This window comes from Macaca thibetana, chromosome 20 (assembly GCF_024542745.1).
Source record: "Macaca thibetana thibetana isolate TM-01 chromosome 20, ASM2454274v1, whole genome shotgun sequence".
Taxonomy (NCBI): Eukaryota; Metazoa; Chordata; class Mammalia; order Primates; family Cercopithecidae; genus Macaca; species Macaca thibetana.
In genome coordinates this window covers 16,955,597-16,974,689 of record NC_065597.1, presented here as the reverse complement: position 1 = coordinate 16,974,689, position 19,093 = coordinate 16,955,597, and the positions used below count along the sequence as shown (strand labels likewise).

General features: G+C 45.3%; 3 protein-coding genes and 1 non-coding gene across 4 annotated transcripts in view; 2 read left to right on the top strand and 2 right to left on the bottom strand.

The window, feature by feature from the left end:
- COG4 (component of oligomeric golgi complex 4) overlaps nucleotides 1-9,737 on the bottom strand; it is a 40,067-nt gene extending 30,330 nt beyond the window's left edge. Inside the window, exons 1-4 of the mRNA XM_050775039.1 lie at nucleotides 9,556-9,737; nucleotides 6,177-6,259; nucleotides 4,450-4,564; nucleotides 1,167-1,341 (exon numbers count right to left, since the gene is read on the bottom strand). Of these exons, the coding sequence (XP_050630996.1) occupies nucleotides 1,167-1,341; nucleotides 4,450-4,564; nucleotides 6,177-6,259; nucleotides 9,556-9,726 (544 nt within the window). The 5' untranslated portion in view covers nucleotides 9,727-9,737. The remainder of the gene's footprint in view (nucleotides 1-1,166; nucleotides 1,342-4,449; nucleotides 4,565-6,176; nucleotides 6,260-9,555) is intronic.
- Nucleotides 1-19,093, bottom strand: part of AARS1 (alanyl-tRNA synthetase 1) — a 370,792-nt gene that overhangs the window by 279,161 nt on the left and 72,538 nt on the right. The gene's annotated exons all lie outside the window — the stretch shown is intronic.
- SF3B3 (splicing factor 3b subunit 3) overlaps nucleotides 9,972-19,093 on the top strand; it is a 53,836-nt gene continuing 44,714 nt past the window's right edge. The window contains exons 1-3 of the mRNA XM_050772666.1: nucleotides 9,972-10,108; nucleotides 14,807-14,946; nucleotides 17,303-17,629. Coding sequence (XP_050628623.1) covers nucleotides 14,877-14,946; nucleotides 17,303-17,629 — 397 coding nt within the window. The 5' untranslated portion in view covers nucleotides 9,972-10,108; nucleotides 14,807-14,876. The remainder of the gene's footprint in view (nucleotides 10,109-14,806; nucleotides 14,947-17,302; nucleotides 17,630-19,093) is intronic.
- On the top strand, nucleotides 17,938-18,016 carry LOC126945142 (small nucleolar RNA SNORD111). Its single transcript, XR_007722316.1, has one exon. It is a non-coding gene; the product is annotated as a small nucleolar RNA SNORD111 (small nucleolar RNA).

The following is a 19,093-nucleotide window of genomic DNA, read 5'->3' as shown; positions in this document are numbered from 1 at the left end:
ACGAAGTGATAGAAGCAGAAAGATGAAAAGAATATTTGCAGAGTATTCCAAGTAGCATATTCTGTGGCATATGGAGGAGCTTGAGAAATACTTGCACAATGAATGGATGCATAAGTGAATACCATTAAACAAGGCTAGAAAGACAGGGTGTGTCAAGATCATGGAAGATCTAAAACATCAGACTAAGAATTTCATTTTAAGAGTAGGCAATATGGTCAAGTGCAAAGAACCCGCTGGTCAGAGAATCAGTAGATCTGGATTCAGCTTCCTTTTCCATAAAATGGGAATACAGTAGTCCCTTCTTATCTGTAGGGGATCCATTCCAAGACCATTATGGATGCCCGAAACCATCGACAGTACTGAACCTTGAATATACTATGTTTTTTCCTATACATGCATATTTACGATAAAGTTTAATTTGTAAATTAGACATATTAAGAGATTAACAATATATAATAAAATATAACAATATACCATAAAAAAAGTTATGCAAGTATAGCCTCTTTTTAAAAAATATCTTAATGTACCGTACTCACCCTTCTTGTGATAAAGGGACAGACAGGATGGCACAAGATTTTATCACACTACTCAGAACAGCAAGCAACTTAAAACTAGTAAGTTGTTTATTTCTGGAATTTTTCCTTAATATTTTTGGACTAAGGTTGACCATGAGTAACTGAAGCTGCAGGTAACTGAAATGGCAGAAAGTGAAACCACACATAGCGGGGACTAGTTTAACAAAGCCTGCCCCAGGATGGTACAGGACCTACGTATGGCCTACTACCAGATAAGAAAACTTCCTGGCTGGGCACGGTAGCTTAAGCCTATAATCCCAGCACTTTGGGAGGCCAAGGCGGGCAGATCACCAGAGATCAGGAGTTTGAGACCAGTCTGTCCAACATGGTGAAAGGTGTGGTGGTGTGTGCCTATAATCCAGCTACTCAAGAAGCTGAGGCAGGAGAATCGCTTGAACCCAGAAGGCAGAGGTTGCAGTGAGCCGAGATCGTGCCACCGCACTCTATCCTGACAAGAGTGAGACTCCGTCTCAAAAAAAAGAAAAAGAAAAAAGAAAACTTCCTAAAAACTGATGTGTTTTTATTGGTCGAGTCTGCTTACTTCAGATCACAGATGATTTTAACTAAAAACCAACAGTTTGGGATGCTGACCCTCTTTGCCCTGTCGGCTGAGCTCAATGACTGACTTGTCCAGGCACAAGTAGCGATGAATGTGGGCTGCAGCCTGCTCATAATCTTCATTCCTCAAAGCAGTCTGAACTCCATCCATGCAGAACTTCAGGTCCAAGATGTCATCAGCTCTCTGAATGGCCTGATAGAGGCGGTTCTGCAAAAAGATTTGGTACTTAGAAACAATGTCCTATTCTTTCAAAAACACCCCTCAAGAAGGTAGGGAGATTCAGCAGCTGAAACTGGTCAACCATATGTCCTTTTAAGCTGTCAATAGCAATCTCACAAACACCACCATTACTGTTAACGCAACTGTTATTGATGACGATCAAGACCATTGACAGGTATCATACAATTTTAATAATGTGATCAAATCATTCTTTTTTTTTTTTTTTTTTTTTTTTTGAGACAGAGTCTCGGTCTGTCCCCCAGGCTGGAGCATAGTGGCTGGATCTCAGCTCCGCCTCCCGGGTTTACGCCATTCTCCTGCCTCAGCCTCCCGAGTAGCTGGGACTACAGGCGCCCGCCACCTCGCCCGGCTAGTTTTTTGTATTTTTTTTTTAGTAGAGACGGGGTTTCACCGTGTTAGCCAGGCTGGTCTCGATCTCCTGACCTCGTGATCTGCCTGTCTCGGCCTCCCAAAGTGCTGGGATTACAGGCTTGAGCCACCGCGCCCGGCCAAATCATTCTTTTTTTTTAGACACAGTCTCACTCTGTGATCCAGGCTGGAGTGCAGTGGCGCAATCATGGCTTACTGCAACCTCTGCCTCCTGGGCCTAAGCTATCCTCCTACCTCAGCCTCCCAAGTAGCTGGGATTACAGGCGTGTGCCACCATGCCTGGCTAGTTTTTGTATTTTTTGTAGACGCAGGGTTTCACCATGTTTCCCAGGCTGGTCTCAAACTCCTGAGCTCAAGCTATCTGCCGGCCTTGGCCTTCCAAAGTGCTGAGATTACAGGAGTAAGCCACCATACCTGGCCTACTTCATTTTCTTACCTAATTGCCCTGGATAGAACCATACAGCCACCAACTCATATATTAAAAAAAAATTTTTTTAAACATGCTTGCTTGCTCTAGAGACATAGTAAGACACCCTTGTCTTGTTCCTCATCTTAGGAGGAAAGAATAACATCTTTCACCAGTAAGTATGATGTTAGCTGAGGGTTGTTTTTTTAAAAAAATTTTTGTAGAGATAGGGTCTCACTATGTTCCAAAGTTTGGTCTCAAACTTCTGGCCTCAAGAGAGCCTACTGCTTTGGTCTGCCAAAGCGTTAGGATTATAGGCATGAGCCACCATACCTGGCCAGCTGTGGTTTTTCACAGATGCCCTTTTTTTTTTTTTTTTTTTTTTGAGGCGGAGTCTCGCTCTGTCGCCCAGGCTGGAGTGCAGTGGCGCGATCTCGGCTCACTGCAAGCTCCGCCTCCCGGGTTCCTGCCATTCTCCTGCCTCAGCCTCCCGAGTAGCTGGGACTACAGGCGCCGCCACCACGCCCGGCTAATTTTTTTGTATTTTTAGTGGAGACGGGGTTTCATTGTGTTAGCCAGGATGGTCTCGATCTCCTGACCTCGTGATCCGCCCGTCTCGGCCTCCCAAAGTGCTGGGATTACAGGCTTGAGCCACCGCGCCCGGCCCAGATGCCCTTAATCAGGCTGAGAAGTTCCCTGCTATTCCAAATTTGTTGAGTGTTTCTACCATGAAAGGGCACAGAATTTTGTCAAATGTTTTCTTCTGAGTCTATAAGGTGATCATGTGTTTTTTGTCCTTTTTTCTATTAATATGGTGTATTATTAGGTTGGTGCAAAAGTAATTGTGGTCTTGGCCATTACATTTAATTGATTTTCAGATGTTAAATCAACCTTGTCTTCCTAGGATAAATTCCACTTGGCCATTGTATATAATCCTCTTTATATATTGCTAGACTTGCTTTGCTAGGTTTTGTTGAGTATCTCTTTTTTTTTTTTTTTTTTTTTTTGAGACAGAGTCTTGCTCTGTTGCCCAGGCTGGAGTACAGTGGCATGATCTCAGCTCACTGCAAGCTCCGCCTCCCAGATTCATGCTATTCTCCTGCCTCAGCCTCCTGAGTAGCTGGGACTACAGGCGACTGCCACCACACCCGGCTAATTTTTTGTATTTTTAAGAGACAGGGTTTCACTGTGTTAGCCAGGATGGGCTCGATCTCTTGACCTCGTGATCCACGCGTCTCAGCCTCTCAAAGTGCTGGGATTACAAGTGTGAGCCTCCGCACCCGGCTTGTTGAGTGCCTTTCTGTCTATATTATAAGAGCTACTGGTCTGAAATTTTCTGTGATATTTTTGTCTGGCTTTGTTATCTCACATTAGATTTCTATTGGAAGGTGCTCTTCTAATCTCTAATGTGGTAGCTTTTTTTTTTTTTAATAGAAGCTGGCATTTATTAACTCATTTATTTATTTTTAATTTGCAACTCCACTCTGCAACTCAGGCTGGAGTACAGTGGCATGACCTTGGCTCACGGCAATCTCTGCCTCTTGGGGTTAAGCGATCCTCCTGCCTTGGCCTCCCAAGTAGCTGGGACTATAGGTGTGCGTCACCACACCTGGCTAATTTTTGTATTTTTTAGTAGAGACAGGGCTTCGCCATGTTGCCTAGGCTGGTTTCAAACTCCTGGACTCAAGAGATCAGCCTGCCTCAATCTCCTAAAGTGCTGGGATATAAGTGTGCACCACCATGCCCAGCTCATTTTTGTATTTTTTTGTAGAGACAAGGTTCTCCCATGTTGCCCAGGCTGGTTTTGAACTCCTGGGCTCAAGCAATCCTCCTGTTTTGGCCTCCTAAAGTGATGGGATTATAGGTGTGAGTCACCACGCACAGCCCCATTGACATTTTGATGTTTGAGTTAGTAGAGGGCAGTAAAGAAGCTACTGGCCAGGCAAGGTGGCTCACACCTGCAATCCCAGCATGTTGGGAGGCCGAGGAGGGCAGATGACCTGAGGTCAGGAGTTTGAGGCCAGCCTGGCCAACACGGCGAAAGGCGGAAGGATAACTTGAGCCCAGGGGTTCAGGATCAGCCCAGGTAACATGGCAAAACCCCATCTCTACAAAAAATACAAAAACTAGCTGGGCATGGTGGTGGATGCCTGTAGTCCTAGCTCCTCAGGAGGCTGAGGTGGGAGAAGTGCTTGAGCCCAGGAAGTTGGGGCTGTAGTGAGCTGTGATTGCACCACTGCACTCCAGCCTGGGCGACACAGCAAGACCCTGTCTCAAAAAAGAAAAGCTCGATGTATTACCTTTGCCAGGTCAAGCTGACGAACTTTGCTGGACACATTCTCAGCCAGGTTGCAGGTAAAGGTGATCATTCCAGCCAGCTGCTTTGCGTCTCCCTCAATCAGCTGCAGGTTAGGACTAGAGAAACACATAGTCAGCATACACATAACCATAGGGCAGAGGGTAAGAGAGAGAAACTTTTCTTTGCATATGGACACTGTGTCTTCTACTTCTTTCATACCTACCTATAACTCTTAGCTCAGTTTGCTCTGCACTCAGCTTTTTCTCAAGAATGTTTGACTGTAAACTCAGATCTATACTTGATAAAAAAGTAACTCTTTTTTTTTTTTTTTTTTTTGAGATGGAGTCTTGCTCTGTCGCCAGGCTGGAGTGCAGTGGCGCGATCTCGGCTCACTGCAACCTCTGCTGTCTGGGTTCAAGTGATTCTCCTGTCTCAGCCTCCTGAGTAGCTGGGACTACAGGCATGTGCCACCAACCCCAGCTAATTTTTGTATTTTTAGTAGAGACATGGTTTCACTAGGTTGGCCAGGAGATGGTCTTGATCTCTTGACCTTCTGATCCACCTGCCTCAGCCTCCCAAAGTGCTGGGATTATAGGTGTGAGCCACCGTGTCTGGCCAAAATTAACTTATAAAACCAATAAAGACACCCATAAATAGGTACAACCAAAGAATTAGAGAACAAATTCTCTCAATTGCTAAGTGAGCAAAAGATGCACTAACCAGTACTCTGTGAGAGGATGGTGAGATCAAAGAACAACTTGTTTTTTTTTTGAGACAGGTTCTCACTCTGCCACCCAGGCTAGAGTGCAGTGGCACGATCATAGCTCACTGCAGTTTCCAACTTCTGGGCTCGAATGATCTTCCTGTCTCAGTCTCCTGAGTAGCTGAGACTATAGGCGCACACCACCATGCCCAACTAATTTATTTATTTATTTATTTTTATTTTCTGTTTTTGAGACAGGGTCAAAAGTGATCCTCCAGATGTGGCCTCCCAAAGTGCTGGGATGACAAGCATGAGCCACTACTCCCAGCCAAGGAACAATTTTTATGACTAACAAATACACCCAGTCTATAAAAATGCTGGTTCTCAGCTTGGCGCAGTGGCTTATGCCTGTAATCCTAGTACTTGGGAGGCCAGGCAGGTGGATCACTTGAGGTCAGGAGTTTGAGACCAGCCCGGCCAACATGGTGAAACCCTGTCCCTACTAAAAATACAAAAATTGGCCGGGCATGGTAGCACATGCCTGGAATCTCAGCTACTCAAGAGGCTGAGGCAGGAGAATTGCTTGAACCTGGGAGGCAGAGGTTGCAGTGAGCCGAGATTGTACCACTGCACTCCAGCCTGGGGGACAAGAATGAAGCTCCATCTCAAAAAAAAAAAAAAAAAAAAAAGGTGGTTGTCACACTTGGGCTATGCATTAGAATCACTTGGTAGGCTTGTTAAAATACATCTTCCTGGACCCCAGACCTAGAGTTTCTGATTTTGTAAGTTTGGCATAGGGCCCTAGGATTTGCATTTCTAACAAGGTGTGATGCTTGTACTGCTGGTCCAAGGAGTCTTTGAAAACCATGGAACTAATACCCTTAGTTGTTCACTTTACCTTGAGATAATACCCTTTATATTTCAAGCTCAACTGGTGTTTATAACAGAAAGTTTAAAAAATGGTCACTTGTCCAATTGACCCTGTTGGAATTTACATTAGCTCTTTCTGAGATGTACAGACTCACCCCATTCGGTGGAGAGTGACCATCTTACTTTCAATGCTGTTTTGCTGTTCCAAAAGAGCATCCAGCTCTCTCTCCACCACTTTCTGAAACACAGAGAAACATCCTGTCAGCAGAATCATCAGAAGGAACCTTAAGAGTTATCTAATCCAATTACTTAGCTGAAGGGTGAATCGCATTTCCAAATCCTTTTTTCCTTCCACTATGCTCTCCTTAGACTTTAATAATGCTTCATTTTGCACTTATGTTGCATGATTGATATCTTACATGTATCTTGTTCCATCTGGCAGATGAGCACCATAATGGGCAGAAATAAACTTTTAGTCAGTATTATTAGCATAGTGCCTAATATAGGAAGGCATTTAAAATACAATGCCTGGCCAGCACTGGATCCCAAAGTAATCCCAGCACTTTGGGAGGCCCAGGTGGGCAGATCACCTGAGGTCAGGAGTTCATGACCAGCCTGGCCAACATGCTGAAACCCTGTCTCTACTAAAAACACAAAATTAGCTGGGTGTGGTGGTGGGGGCCTGTAATCCCAGCTACACAGGAGGCTGAGGTAGGAAATCACTTGAACCTGGGAGGTGGAGGTTGCAGTGAGCTGAGATTGCGCCATTTCACTTCAACCTGGGCAACAAGAGTGAAATGCCGTCTCAAAAAAAAAAAAAAAAAAAATGCCTAAACAAACGAAATTTCCAGTGACAGTTACCAAATTTTCTTCTTGGTGCATAGTCAGTAGCCAGAGGTTATAAATCTAATTCTCTCTCATTCAAGCCATTTACTGTGCAACCTCAATTAATGTAACATTTTTTGCTTCGGTTTTTTCATCTGTAAAACAGCGATAGCAAAACATATCTCATTAGGCTGTTGAATTAGTCAAACAGGAAATCACACAAAGTGCTTAACATGGTATGTGGCATATAGTTCAACAATAGCCATTAAAATTAACCATACATTTTTTTTCTTTTTTTGAGGGGGGGCTCAAGCGCTCTTCCTACCTCAGCCTCCCTAACAGCTGTGACTGTTGGCATGCACAACCCTGGTCCACTGTTTAATTTATTGTAGCGACGAGGTCTGACTACATTACCCAGGATGGTCTCCAACTCATGGGCTCAAGCTATCTGCCCATCTCAGCCTCCCAAAGAACTGGGATTAGAGGTGTGAGCCACTTGTGCCTAGCCGGCTATACATTTTTTTTTTTTTTTTTTTTTTTTGAGACAAATTCTCTTTTGCCCAGACTGGAGTGAAGTGGCGTGATCTTGGCTCACTGCCACTTCTGCCCCCCCGGGTTCAAGCGATTCTCATGCGTCAGCCTCCCGAGTAGCTGGGATTATAGGCGCCCACCACCACACCCAGCTAACTTCTGCATTTTTAGTAGATACTAACATGGTTTCGCCATGATGGCCAGGGTTGGTCTCAAACTCCTGACCTCAGGTGATCCACCTGTCTCGGCCTCCCAAAGTGCTGGGGTTACAGGTGTGAGCCACCGCGCTCAGCCATATACATTTTTTGTTGTTGTTTGAGACGGAGTCTCGCTCCGTCGCCCAGGCGGGAGTGCAGTGGCACGATCTCAGCTCACTGGAACCTCTGCCTCCCAGGTTCACGCCATTCTCCTGCCTCAGCCTCCTGAATACCTGGGACTATAGGTGCCCACCACCATGCCTGGCTAATTTTTTGTATTTTTAGTAGAGACAGGATTTCACCATGTTAGCCAGGTTGGTCTCGATCTCCTGATCTTGTGATCCGCCCACCTCGGCCTCCCAAAGTGCTGGGATTACAGGCGTGAGCCACTGCACCCAGCTAGCCAGATACATTTTTACTAAAATCGTTCAGTAGGTTCCAGAGGGAGACTTCCTCTTGACAGTCATCAAATACAAATACAGAACTTATATTATTTTGTCTGTAGGATTTCCATAATTTTCCACCCAACATATTGAATGACTGAATGAATGCAAGCTTAGGAATGTTAAGATACTAAATATATATATAGATAAATAGATAGATACTAAAAATATGTATATACATATATATTTTGAGACAGAATTTCGCTCTTGTTGCCCAGGCTGGAGTGTAATGGCACTATCTTGGTTCACTGCAACCTCCACCTCCCAGGTTCAAGTGATTCTCCTGCCTCAGCCTCCCGAGTAGCTGGGATTACAGGCATGCGTCACCATGCCCAGCTAATTTTGTATTTTTAGTAGAGACTGGTTTTCACCACGTTGGTCATGCTGGTCTCGAACTCCTGACTTCAGGTGATCCTCCCGTCCTGGCCTCCCAAAGCGCTGGGATTGCAGGTGTGAGCCACCGCACCCGGTAAGATACTAAATTTTAAAACACATCTTGCTGAGGCCAGACAAAAAAAAAACCCATACACTAAACTAGCCAGGCATGGTGGTGTGTGCCTATAGTTTCATCCACTCTGATTGCAGCACCACAGCACTCCAGCCTGCGCAACAGAGAGCGGCCTTGTTTCTAAAAATAACAAAACAAAAAACACCACACACATCTTGCTGAAAATGTATCAGAAATTGCTAGAGTTAGTGCAAGTTTACACTTGAAAATACTCAAAGACATCAACGATCCCCTCTCCCTCAGGCTGAAAGCGCCTTTCGTGCTCAACTTTGCTAAAAGTTTGGTCTTAGATTAGAGCTTAGATCTCTTTTGACTGGCAAGGAACCCAACTGACATTTGAAAGTGAATTGACAGCATCGAGTTGCCACTGAAAATTAAAGGAGACGGGAGATAGAACGTTATGAACTGAAAGGAACTGGAGAATCTAGTCCACAACCCTCATTTGATAAAATGCCAAGGGTACAAGAGATGAGGTGACCTGTCCAAGATTAGAGAATTGTGCCTGAGTCTTAAAAGCTCAAACCTCTACAAAGATGTGCATTTGACCGAAACGCTAAAATCACACCCCCAAATCACTCCCCACAAGGGGAATTCTTAAAAAACGGTTCAAGAAGTTTACCTGCAAAGACTTCCCTCTTAAATTACAGGATGAAACGCTTTTCATAATTTTTAAATTAAACCAATGCAAAAGGGCGCTTATTACTTTGAGAACCAAGCACTTTGGCAAATACTCTCGGACTAACTTCACTCCCGTGGAGAAACTGGTGATCATGGATCAGGAAAATCAATGGGGGTCTAGGCAGGAGAGGCTGCAGATCGCCCAGGTATCAGGGAAAACAAGCTCGGCGCGTCCGACAGCGTGAAAAGAGTTGACAGGTCTACTCATATATCCGACTACGCTTCCGCTTCTTTGTTTTCCCGCTCTTTTGTATCCCCCAGCAAGGAGAGCTTCCCACAGCCCGGATTCCCCGACTGAAGGCTCCCACTCTCCCTAGATCCTCCATGAAAAACAAGAGGCTCGGCCCCGCACCTCCTCGCCGCAGAGCCGTTCGTATACAGCCTCCAACTCCTGCAGCTCTGTCAAGGAGCGAATGAGCTCAGCGGAGATTTCGGAGCAGCGGCCACCTCCCACCCCCTCAGACGGTGGCTGCACCCCTGATAACTTCGGAGGCGAATCAAGGTCCGCCATCTTGGTCCGCATTAGGCACTTCCGGTCCCTCGAGGCCCCCTCTTCGTTGGCGCCTCTTTGGGGCAGCCCACAGAAGTGCCCAATGAACGCCTGTGTTTTTTTTAAAAAGTCTACTTCTAAAAACCTATTAATTTTCTGTTCTCCTGGAAAAAGCAAAGCAATAAAGCATGTTTAAATAATTTTTAATGCGGTGTGGAAGCAAGACGGAAGCATTTTTTAAAAATTATATATATTCTTCAGGCGCGGGTTGGGTGTCTTTTTCCGCCGCGCGCCACCGGAATGCCCCTGTCTTGCGGTCTAATGGCGGACGCCAGTATGTTGGAGTCAGTGGTGGCTTAAGTTTTGAAGGGAGGTAGCATCCGTCGGATATCCACACCATCCTTCTCGCTGCAGGGTAAAAAAACAGCCTGGAGACTTCCCCGGGCTCGGGGAGGCGGAGAGCGGCGATATGGAAGGGGGGCCCGAGACTTTGGCGGGGGTCACGGGCAGTCTAGGCCCGAGAGGTCCGAGGTTGGGGACCAGGAGGAGGTGCAGAGGAATGGTTGGGGCGCGAAAACGGCTTCCTGCAATCATCTGTCGCTTCCATCCACAGGGTGGGAACATGTCCTAGCTCAAAATAGGGCTCATGGAGATTGCTTTTAACGTCTGGGGTCTCTGATACGGGGGAGATGTGACAAGCAGCGGGAGGCATGGATGTCCCCCTCTGGGTAGAGTAAATGGTACACCGATGGGAAGATGGAATGATGGAGCATGTTAAAAGCGTAAATAACGGAAACAGTCTTCAGAGCCAAGACTCCAGTTTGAATTTGTATTTTGGTAGTTGGGCAACTTGTCTCCTCCCCTGAGCCTCTCTTTTCTCATTTGCGAAATGGAGGATAGAGTTTAAATGCGATGATGTTTCCTTGGAGGATGGAGAAGATGCAGTGAGCAGTCATACAGGCTTTTTGTAATAATGGTAAACAGAGGTGGGGGAAGTTTTTTGTTTTGTTTTGTTTTGTTTTGTTTTTGAGACGGAGTCTTGCTCTGTCGCCCGGTCTGGAGTGCAGTGGCGCGATCTCGGCTTACTGCATCTCTGCCCCCCGGGTTCCAGCTATTCTCCTGCCTCAGCCTCCCGAGTAGACTACCTGGGATTACAGGCGCGTGCCACCACGCCCGGCTGATTTTTTTTTTTTTTTTTTTTTTTTTTGAGACGGAGTCGGTCTTTGTCATCCAGGCTGGAGTGCAGTGGCATGATCTCGGCTCACTGCAAGCTCTGCTTCCCGGGTTCACGCAATTCTCCTGCCTCAGCCTCCCAAGTAGCTGGGGCCACCGCGCCCGGCTAATTTTTTTGTATTTTTAGTAGAGACGGGGTTTCACCGTGTTAGCCAGGATAGTCTTGATCTCCTGACCTCGTGATCCACCCACCTCGGCCTCCCAAAGTGCTGGGATTACAAGCGTGAGCCACCGCGCCCAGCCGATTTTTGTATTTTTAGTAGAGACGGGGTTTCACCATGGTGGCCAGGCTGGTCTCGAACTCCTGACCTCAGGCGATCCAGCCACCTAGGCCTCCTAAAGTGCTGGGATTACAGGCGTGAGCCACCGCCCCCAGCCCAGACGTGGGGAAGTTTTAAAGCTTACCAAATTTATCTGGTATATGTTTTTTGTTTGTTTGCTTTGTTTTTGAGACGAAGTTTCGCTGTCGCCCAGGCTGGAGTGCAGTGGGGTGATCTCGGCTTATTGCAGCCTCTGCCTCCCGGGTTCTAGCTGTTCTCGCGCCTCTCAGCCTCCCCAGTAGCTGGGATTAAAGTCGTGTGCCACCACGCCCGGCTAGTTTTTGCATTTTTAGTAGAGGGGTTTTCACCGTTTTGGCCAGGTTGGTCTCGAACTCCTGATCTCAAGTGACCCATCTGCCTCGGCTTCCCAAAGTGCTGGGATTACAGGCGTGAGCCACCGCGCCCAGCCTGGTATATAGTTTTTCTAGTACTGGACTCATCCTCCGAAATGCACCTTCCTCCACTACCCAAGAATTAAAGTGTTGCTGGAGAACCTGAATCCAACTAGGTTTGGAAAAAATGAATTCCAAAGGTTTGTAATGGATTGAATCAGTTATAAGGAAAGGGGAAAGTAGACGGTTCTCGTCAGCTACAAAATATGAAAAGTAACGGGGGGAGCTGTTCAAGGATTCAGAAGCAGCTCCTAGCTTCCTCTCTTTTGCTTTTTTTGTTGGTTGGTTCTCCACTCCCTGGTCTTTCAACCTCGGTCCTTTTTGTTTGTCTTTTCCTGTGGTCCTAGAACATTAAAGATGTACCTTAGTCTCAAGTAGAAAATTTTATATCTCTTAGGACCCATTTCTAGCCTGGAGGATTTATCTTGCCACCCTGCTTTTGCCCAGCCCAGAAATAGTAGTTATTTATGAGGACGTTTCTTCCTAATTCTGTCCTCGTTTAACAATAAAATCAAATCTGTATGTTAATTCTATACCAATGAAGCTGGATTTCTCAAGGTCCCGTGCTTTATTTTTTTAATTTGGGACGAGGTCTTACTCTGTTGTCCAGGCTGGAGTGCAGTGACGCCATCTTGGCTCACTGCAACCTCCACCTCCTAGGCTCAAGTGATCCTCCCACCTCAGCCTTCCAAGTAGCTGAGACCACAGATGCGCACCACCACACCTGGCTAATTTTTTGTATTTTTGGTAGAGATGGGGTTTCCCCGTGTTGCCCAGGCTGGTCTGGAACTCCTGAGCTCCTGAGCTCAGGCAGTCCGCCCATCTTGGCCTCCCAAGGTCAAGTGAGCCACCGTGGCTGGTCTCCTATGCTTTTGTTTATAAATAATTGCACTGGGGAAACATAGTTTATTTTGTAGTGGTATCTATAGGTATAGTTTTGGGTAATTATGGCAGAGGTACAGTTTGTGCTGTCTTCAGTCCTATTTGCTGAGAAAGAATCCTTTTCTGTGACTGTATACTTCTTTAGGAAGGCCGCCTCCTGACGCAGCAGAAATGGTTTTTTAGTTTTTGGTGATGAGTAAGTTGAAATTTTAAATTCTAATCAATCCTTGAATATACAGTTATATAAGAGATGCAAATGAAAAGTACACTTAATAAACCAATTTTCTGTAGATTAGCAAAGGTCAAGTCTTAACCATTTTGGCTAGTTGTGGGGAAATGGGGACTCATACATTGCTGGACATGTAATTGGACGTCTCTTTGAAAGGCAGTTCAGCAGTACCTAACAACTTTTCAAATCTATGAATCCCTCAATCCAACAGTTCCATTTACAGGAATTAATTTTAGAGACATACGAGCATATGAATGACCTACATACAAGGGACTTTCTTTGTAGCAGTATTCGTAATAGCAAGAGATTGGAAACACCTGAATGTTAGGTGGGCTATTGGCTAAATGAATTATAATATGCCCATTCATTGGAAAACTGTGAGACTGCAAAGTAAAAATGAGATGGCCTTTTGTTTATTGTGCAGATAAAGTAATACGAAGTAAGGTGCAATATAGTGTGAGTGTATGAAATACAGTACCCAACCCTTGGTTAAAGGTTAAAAAGGGTTAATAAAGTGCAGTATAAGCCAGGTGCTGTAGCCCCAGCTCCTTGGAAGGCTGAGGTGGGAGATCACTTGAGCACGGGAGTTTGAAGCCAACCTGCCCAGCATAGTGAAACCCTGTCTCTATGGTATAAATGTATGTTCTTATTTGTATATATAAAAAATATCTGAACGGATACGTTATAACTTGGTAAACTAGATTCCCCCAGGGAGAACTGGATGGCTAGGTAATGGGTTGGAGGGAGCTTTTTGCTGTGCTTTTGGGTGCTGAATTATGTTAATGTATAGCTTATTGGAATACAAGTAAACCGAGGTACTTAGTTTTTGTGACAAGTTGCCTAATACTGCATTAATGTTACAGATTCCAGCTTGCAACATTTTTACCATTTGTTAAGTGACCTTGGGCAGGTGATTTAATCTCTGCGCTTGAGTTTTCTTATCTATAAAATAGGTATAATACTGCAATTTAATAGGATTCCTGTGAGGTTAAAGGGAAAATATATGGCATCTTGACTTGTCGTTTAGAGGGCGCTCTTAATTAAAAGTATGTTGTTTGTTTGTTTATTTTTTTGAGACAAAGTCTCATTCTGTAGCCCAGGCTGGAGTGCAGTGGCACCATTTTAGCTCACTGCAACCTCCGCCTCCTGGGTACCGGTTCAAGCTATTTTCCTGCCTCCGCCTCCTGAGTAGCTGAGATTACAGGCACTCTCCACCATGCCCAGCTAATTTTTGTATTTTTAGTAGAGACAGGGTTTCACTATGTTGGCCAGGCTGGTCTTGAACTCCTGACCTCATGACCCACCTGCCTCGGCCTCCGAAAGTGCTGGGATTACAGGTGTGAACCACTGCGCCTGATCGTATATTGTTTCATTTTTTGAAACGGACTCTCACTCTGTTGCCCAGGCTGGAGTGCAGCAGCGTGATCTTGGCTCACCACAACCTCCGCCTCCTGGGTTAAAGTGATTATCCTGCTGCAGCCTCCTGAGTAGCTGGGGCTACAGGCACACAGCGTCATGCCCAGCTAATTTTTATATTTTTAGTAGAGACGAGGGTTTCACTGTGTTGGCCAGGCTGGTCTCGAACTCCTGACCTCGTGAGCCACCATGCCCGGCCACATATGTTGTTTTTTTTTTTTTTTTTTTTTTTTTTTTTTTGAGACGGAGTCTTGCTCTGCCGCCCAGGCTGGGGTGCAGTGGCTGGATCTCAGCTCACTGCAAGCTCCGCCTCCCAGGTTTACGCCATTCTCCTGCCTCAGCCTCCCGAGTAGCTGGGACTACAGGCGCCCGCCACCTCACCCGGCTACTTTTTTGTATTTTTAGTAGAGACGGGGTTCCACCGTGTTAGCCAGGATGGTCTCGATCTCCTGACCTCGTGATCCGCCCGTCTCGGCCTCCCAAAGTGCTGGGATTACAGGCTTGAGCCACCACGCCCGGCCTGTTGTTTCTTAATAGGGCTTGCTCTACTGGTTCTGCTGTCCTCATCCAGAATTTCCCATACAGAAATGTCTGTTGAAGTAATAGCCTCCCAGCTATTTTTCTGTTTTCTATTTCCTTAGCTTTCTTGGACTCAGTACTGTTGGTGTAACCAAGACCTGGAGGTCTGGGTGACTCAGATTTCCTGCAACCATGTTTCTGTACAACTTAACCTTGCAGAGAGCCACTGGCATCAGCTTTGCCATTCATGGCAACTTTTCTGGTAAGTTCTCTTCTTACCATCTTTTGAAATTTTAAGTGAATTAATACATATCTTGTTTAGTCTCTTGGGCAGGAAATGTTTTCCATTTATGACAAAGCAGTTGGTAAATGTAAACAATTCAGATTATGAGATGAGGTGTTAAGTTCTGGTGCATTATCTGTTACCTATTTCAGATGCATTTCCTAGCTCACGTTGTGCAATGATTCTTGTCAGGGCACACAATTCTTGGCTGCTTAATTGCGGTGAGACACACTGAGATGTGTAAGACCTGGTCCTTGATTTTGAATTTGACATCAGGTTGGGTAAAAAGAATGTCTAAAGGTGTTTGTCAGGTTATCAGAGAGTAATTTAAGTAAAGGGAAGGTTGGACCTTGGTTTAGTGCTTGAAGAGATAGAACTTTTGTATGAGAGAAAAGGGAAAGTGCAATTTAGGTAGGGAGTGCTGCTTGCATGGAAACAGATCATTTGCTTATGTTCACCATGTGGGGGATATTTTTGTAAAGATGGATTAAGGCCAGGTTTGAATTGTGTGAAATTTCAAATATTGGATTAGGAAATATAAATACGAAGTTACTGAAAGCGAGATACTAATCTTTATAAAATAAAAACTTTTTCTTGCCATTTGCAGATTTAACATTTGTGAGTCAATCCAAGTAATGCAGGAGGTTCATGATTGTGTAGAGTATGACATAATTTTGTTGAGGTTTAAATCTGAATACTTAATGTGTGATAGTGAGCAGCAGCCTAACTGACCACACAGCATTCATATTTCATGTTATTTTCTCTGATCCTCATTATGGCTCTTTCTGTGGGTTTGAGGCTTCATTTGGGTAATTTAGTTCTTTGCTGCATTTGATTAAGGAAATACGTATATGGGAATTTGGAGATTTGTGACTGACTTCACTATGTGATGCAATGAATCTCAGCTGGAGTTTGGATAGAATTTTTGAAAGCATTTTTTTTTTTTTTTTTCTCGAAACAGAGTCTTGCTCTGTCACCTAGGCTGGAGTGCAGTGGGCGTGATCTTGGCTCACTGCAACCTTCGCCTCCTGGGTTCAAGCGATTCTTCTGCCTTAGCCTCCCGAGTAGCTGGGATTGCACGCGTGCGCTGCTACGCCTGGCTAATTTTTTGTATTTTTAGTAGAGACGAGGTTTCACCATGTTGGCCAGGCTGATCTCGAATTCCTGACCTCGTGATCCACCCACCTTGGCCTCCCAAAGTGCTGGGATTATAGGCATGAGCTACTGTGCCCGGATGAAAGCACATTTTTAATACTAATTTTATCTTTCAGATTCCTTTTCCAATTCAGTCTTCCTTTTTATCTAAAATGATAGAGAAGTTTTCTTTTCTTTTTTTTTTTTTTTTGAGATGTAGTCTTGCTCTGTCGCTTAGGCTGGAGTACAGTAGTGTGACCTCAGCTCACTGCAACCTCCGTCTCCCAGGTTCAAGCGATTCTCCTGAGTCAGCTTCTCAAGTAACTGGGATTATAGGCACGTACCACTACACCTGGCTGATTTTTGTATTTTTAGTAGAGATGGGGTCCCACCATGTTGGCTGGGCTGGTTTCAAACTCCTGACCTCAAGTCATCTGCCTGCCTCAGCCTTTCAAAGTGCTGGGGCTGGGATTACAGGTGTGAGCCACTGTGCCTGTCCTTTTTTTTTTTCGAGACGGAGTCTCGCTCTGTCGCCCAGGCTGGAGTGCAGTGGCGTGATCTCGGCTCACTGCAAGCTCCGCCTCCCGGGTTCCTGCCATTCTCCTGCCTCAGCCTCCCCAGTAGCTGGGACTACAGGCGCCCGCCACCTCGCCCGGCTAGTTTTTTCTATTTTTTACTAGAGATGGGTTTCACCGTGTTAGCCAGGATGGTGTCGATCTCCTGACCTCGTGATCCGCCCGTCTCGGCCTCCCAAAGTGCTGGGATTACAGGCTTGAGCCACCGCGCCCGGCCTTTTTTTTTTTTTTTAAAGGGAAGAGGTCTTGCTGTGTTTCCCAGGATGGAGTGTAAGGATTATAGCCCACTACATTCTCTGAACTCCTGGGTTCAAACTGTCCACCCACCGAAGCTTCCCAAGTAGCTGGGACTAGAGGCACATGCCACCACTCCTGACTAATTTTTTTTTGAGACGGAGTTTTGCTTTGTTGCTCAGGCTGGAGTGCAACGCCGCAATCTTGGCTCACTGCAACCTCCACCGCCTGGGTTCAAGCGATTCTCCTGCCTTAGCCTCCCGAGTAGCTGGGATTACAGACATGCACCACCACACCTGGCTAATTTTTGTATTTTTAGTAGAGACAGGATTTCACCATGGTGGGCAGGCTGGGTTCTGGTTGTTTATGATCTCTATTTTTTGGTGATCTAGGAACCAAACAACAAGAAATTGTTGTTTCCCGTGGGAAGATCTTGGAGCTGCTTCGCCCAGACCCCAACACTGGCAAAGTACATACCCTACTCACTGTGGAAGTATTCGGTGTTATCCGGTCACTCATGGCCTTTAGGCTGACAGGTGGCACCAAAGACTACATTGTAGTTGGCAGTGACTCCGGTCGAATTGTTATCTTAGAATACCAGCCATCTAAGAATATGTTTGAGAAGATTCACCAAGAAACCTTTGGCAAGAGTGGATGCCGTCGCATCGTTCCTGGCCAGTTCTTAGCTGTGGATCCCAAAGGGCGAGCCGTTATGATTAGTAAGTGATTTACTCTACTTGCTGTGTGTGCTTAGTTTAGGATAACAATGCTGTGATCTTGGTGGTGTGCCAGTTCCAGTTAATCACTTACATGGGTTTGGCATCATGTTTGGATTTACTCTAGGTTTAAAGTTGCATTTCTTTTTAAAAGAGTTGTATTTTCTTTTAAAACAATGGGAAAAATCTTAACGTACTTTTCTACTTCCCATCTAGTTGGAAATGAGTGTTTTTCAGTTTCTTTGTCTTTGGCAAAAAGACTGAAATGAAATGATCTTATGTTATTAGACAACGAATTTAGTTGCGTTCTTCAGCCTGAAGTGATGATTCACATTCATGTCTCTTCTCTGATAAATTTTTGAAGACAATTTTGTGTATCTGATCAGGCCTCTAGAGGGCAGTCCTCTCTGAGTAGTCATAAAATTGTTAGATCTAATTCAGAGAATAAAACTAATGATAATTTTATGAATTACTGTTTTTCAGTATCCTTAAATCTAGGACTCATTAAAAAATTTTGACGAGTTCGTGGGATATTTAAGATCCGTATTAGGAAAGAGGGGGCCACCACGATGCCATTGTCTTTAAAAAAAAATTATTTATTTTTAAGAGATGGGTGTCTCAGCCGGGCACAGTGGCTATTTATTTTTAAAAGAGATGGGGGTCTCACCCAGGTGCAGTGACTCACGTCTGTAATTTCAGCACTTTGGGAAGCCGAGGTGGGAGAATCACCTGAGGTCAGGAGTTCGATACCAGCCTGGCCATAATGGTGAAACCCTGCCTCTACTAAAAATACGAAAGTTACCTGAGTGTGGTGGCGCGTGCCTGTAATCCCAGCTACTTGGGAGGCTAAGGCAGGAGAATCGCTTGAACCTGGGAGGCAAAGGTTATAGTGAGCTGAGATAGCGGTACTGCGCTCCAGCCTGGACAACAGAGTGAGACTGCATCTAAAAAAAAAAAGAGAGATGGAGAACTCACTATGCTGCCCAGGCTGGTCTTGAATTCCTGAGCTCAAGCAATCCTTCTGCCTTGGCCTCCCAAAGTGCTGGAGTTACAGGCTTGAGCCACTGTGCCCAGCTCCATTATTGCTATTCTTTTTTTTTTTTTTTTTTTTTTTTTTAATGAGACAGAGTTTCACTCTTGTTGCCCATGCTGGAGTGCAGTGGTGCGATCTCAGCTCACTGCAACCTCTTCCTCTCGGATTCAAGCGATTCTCCTGCCCCAGCCTCCCAGGTAGCTAGGATTAGAGGCATGTGCCACCACACCTAGCTAATTTTTTGTATTTAGCAGAGATGAGGTTTTACCATGTTAGTCAGGCTGGTCTTGAACTCATGACCTCAGGTGATCCACCCGCCTCAGTCTCCCAAAGTGCTATTCTGATGATAGAGAACAGAATCCTGAGTTGTTATACTTGTAGAGTTACTGCTGTTAATAATGATTAAAAGAAAAGCATGATGTGACTCTAGTTCT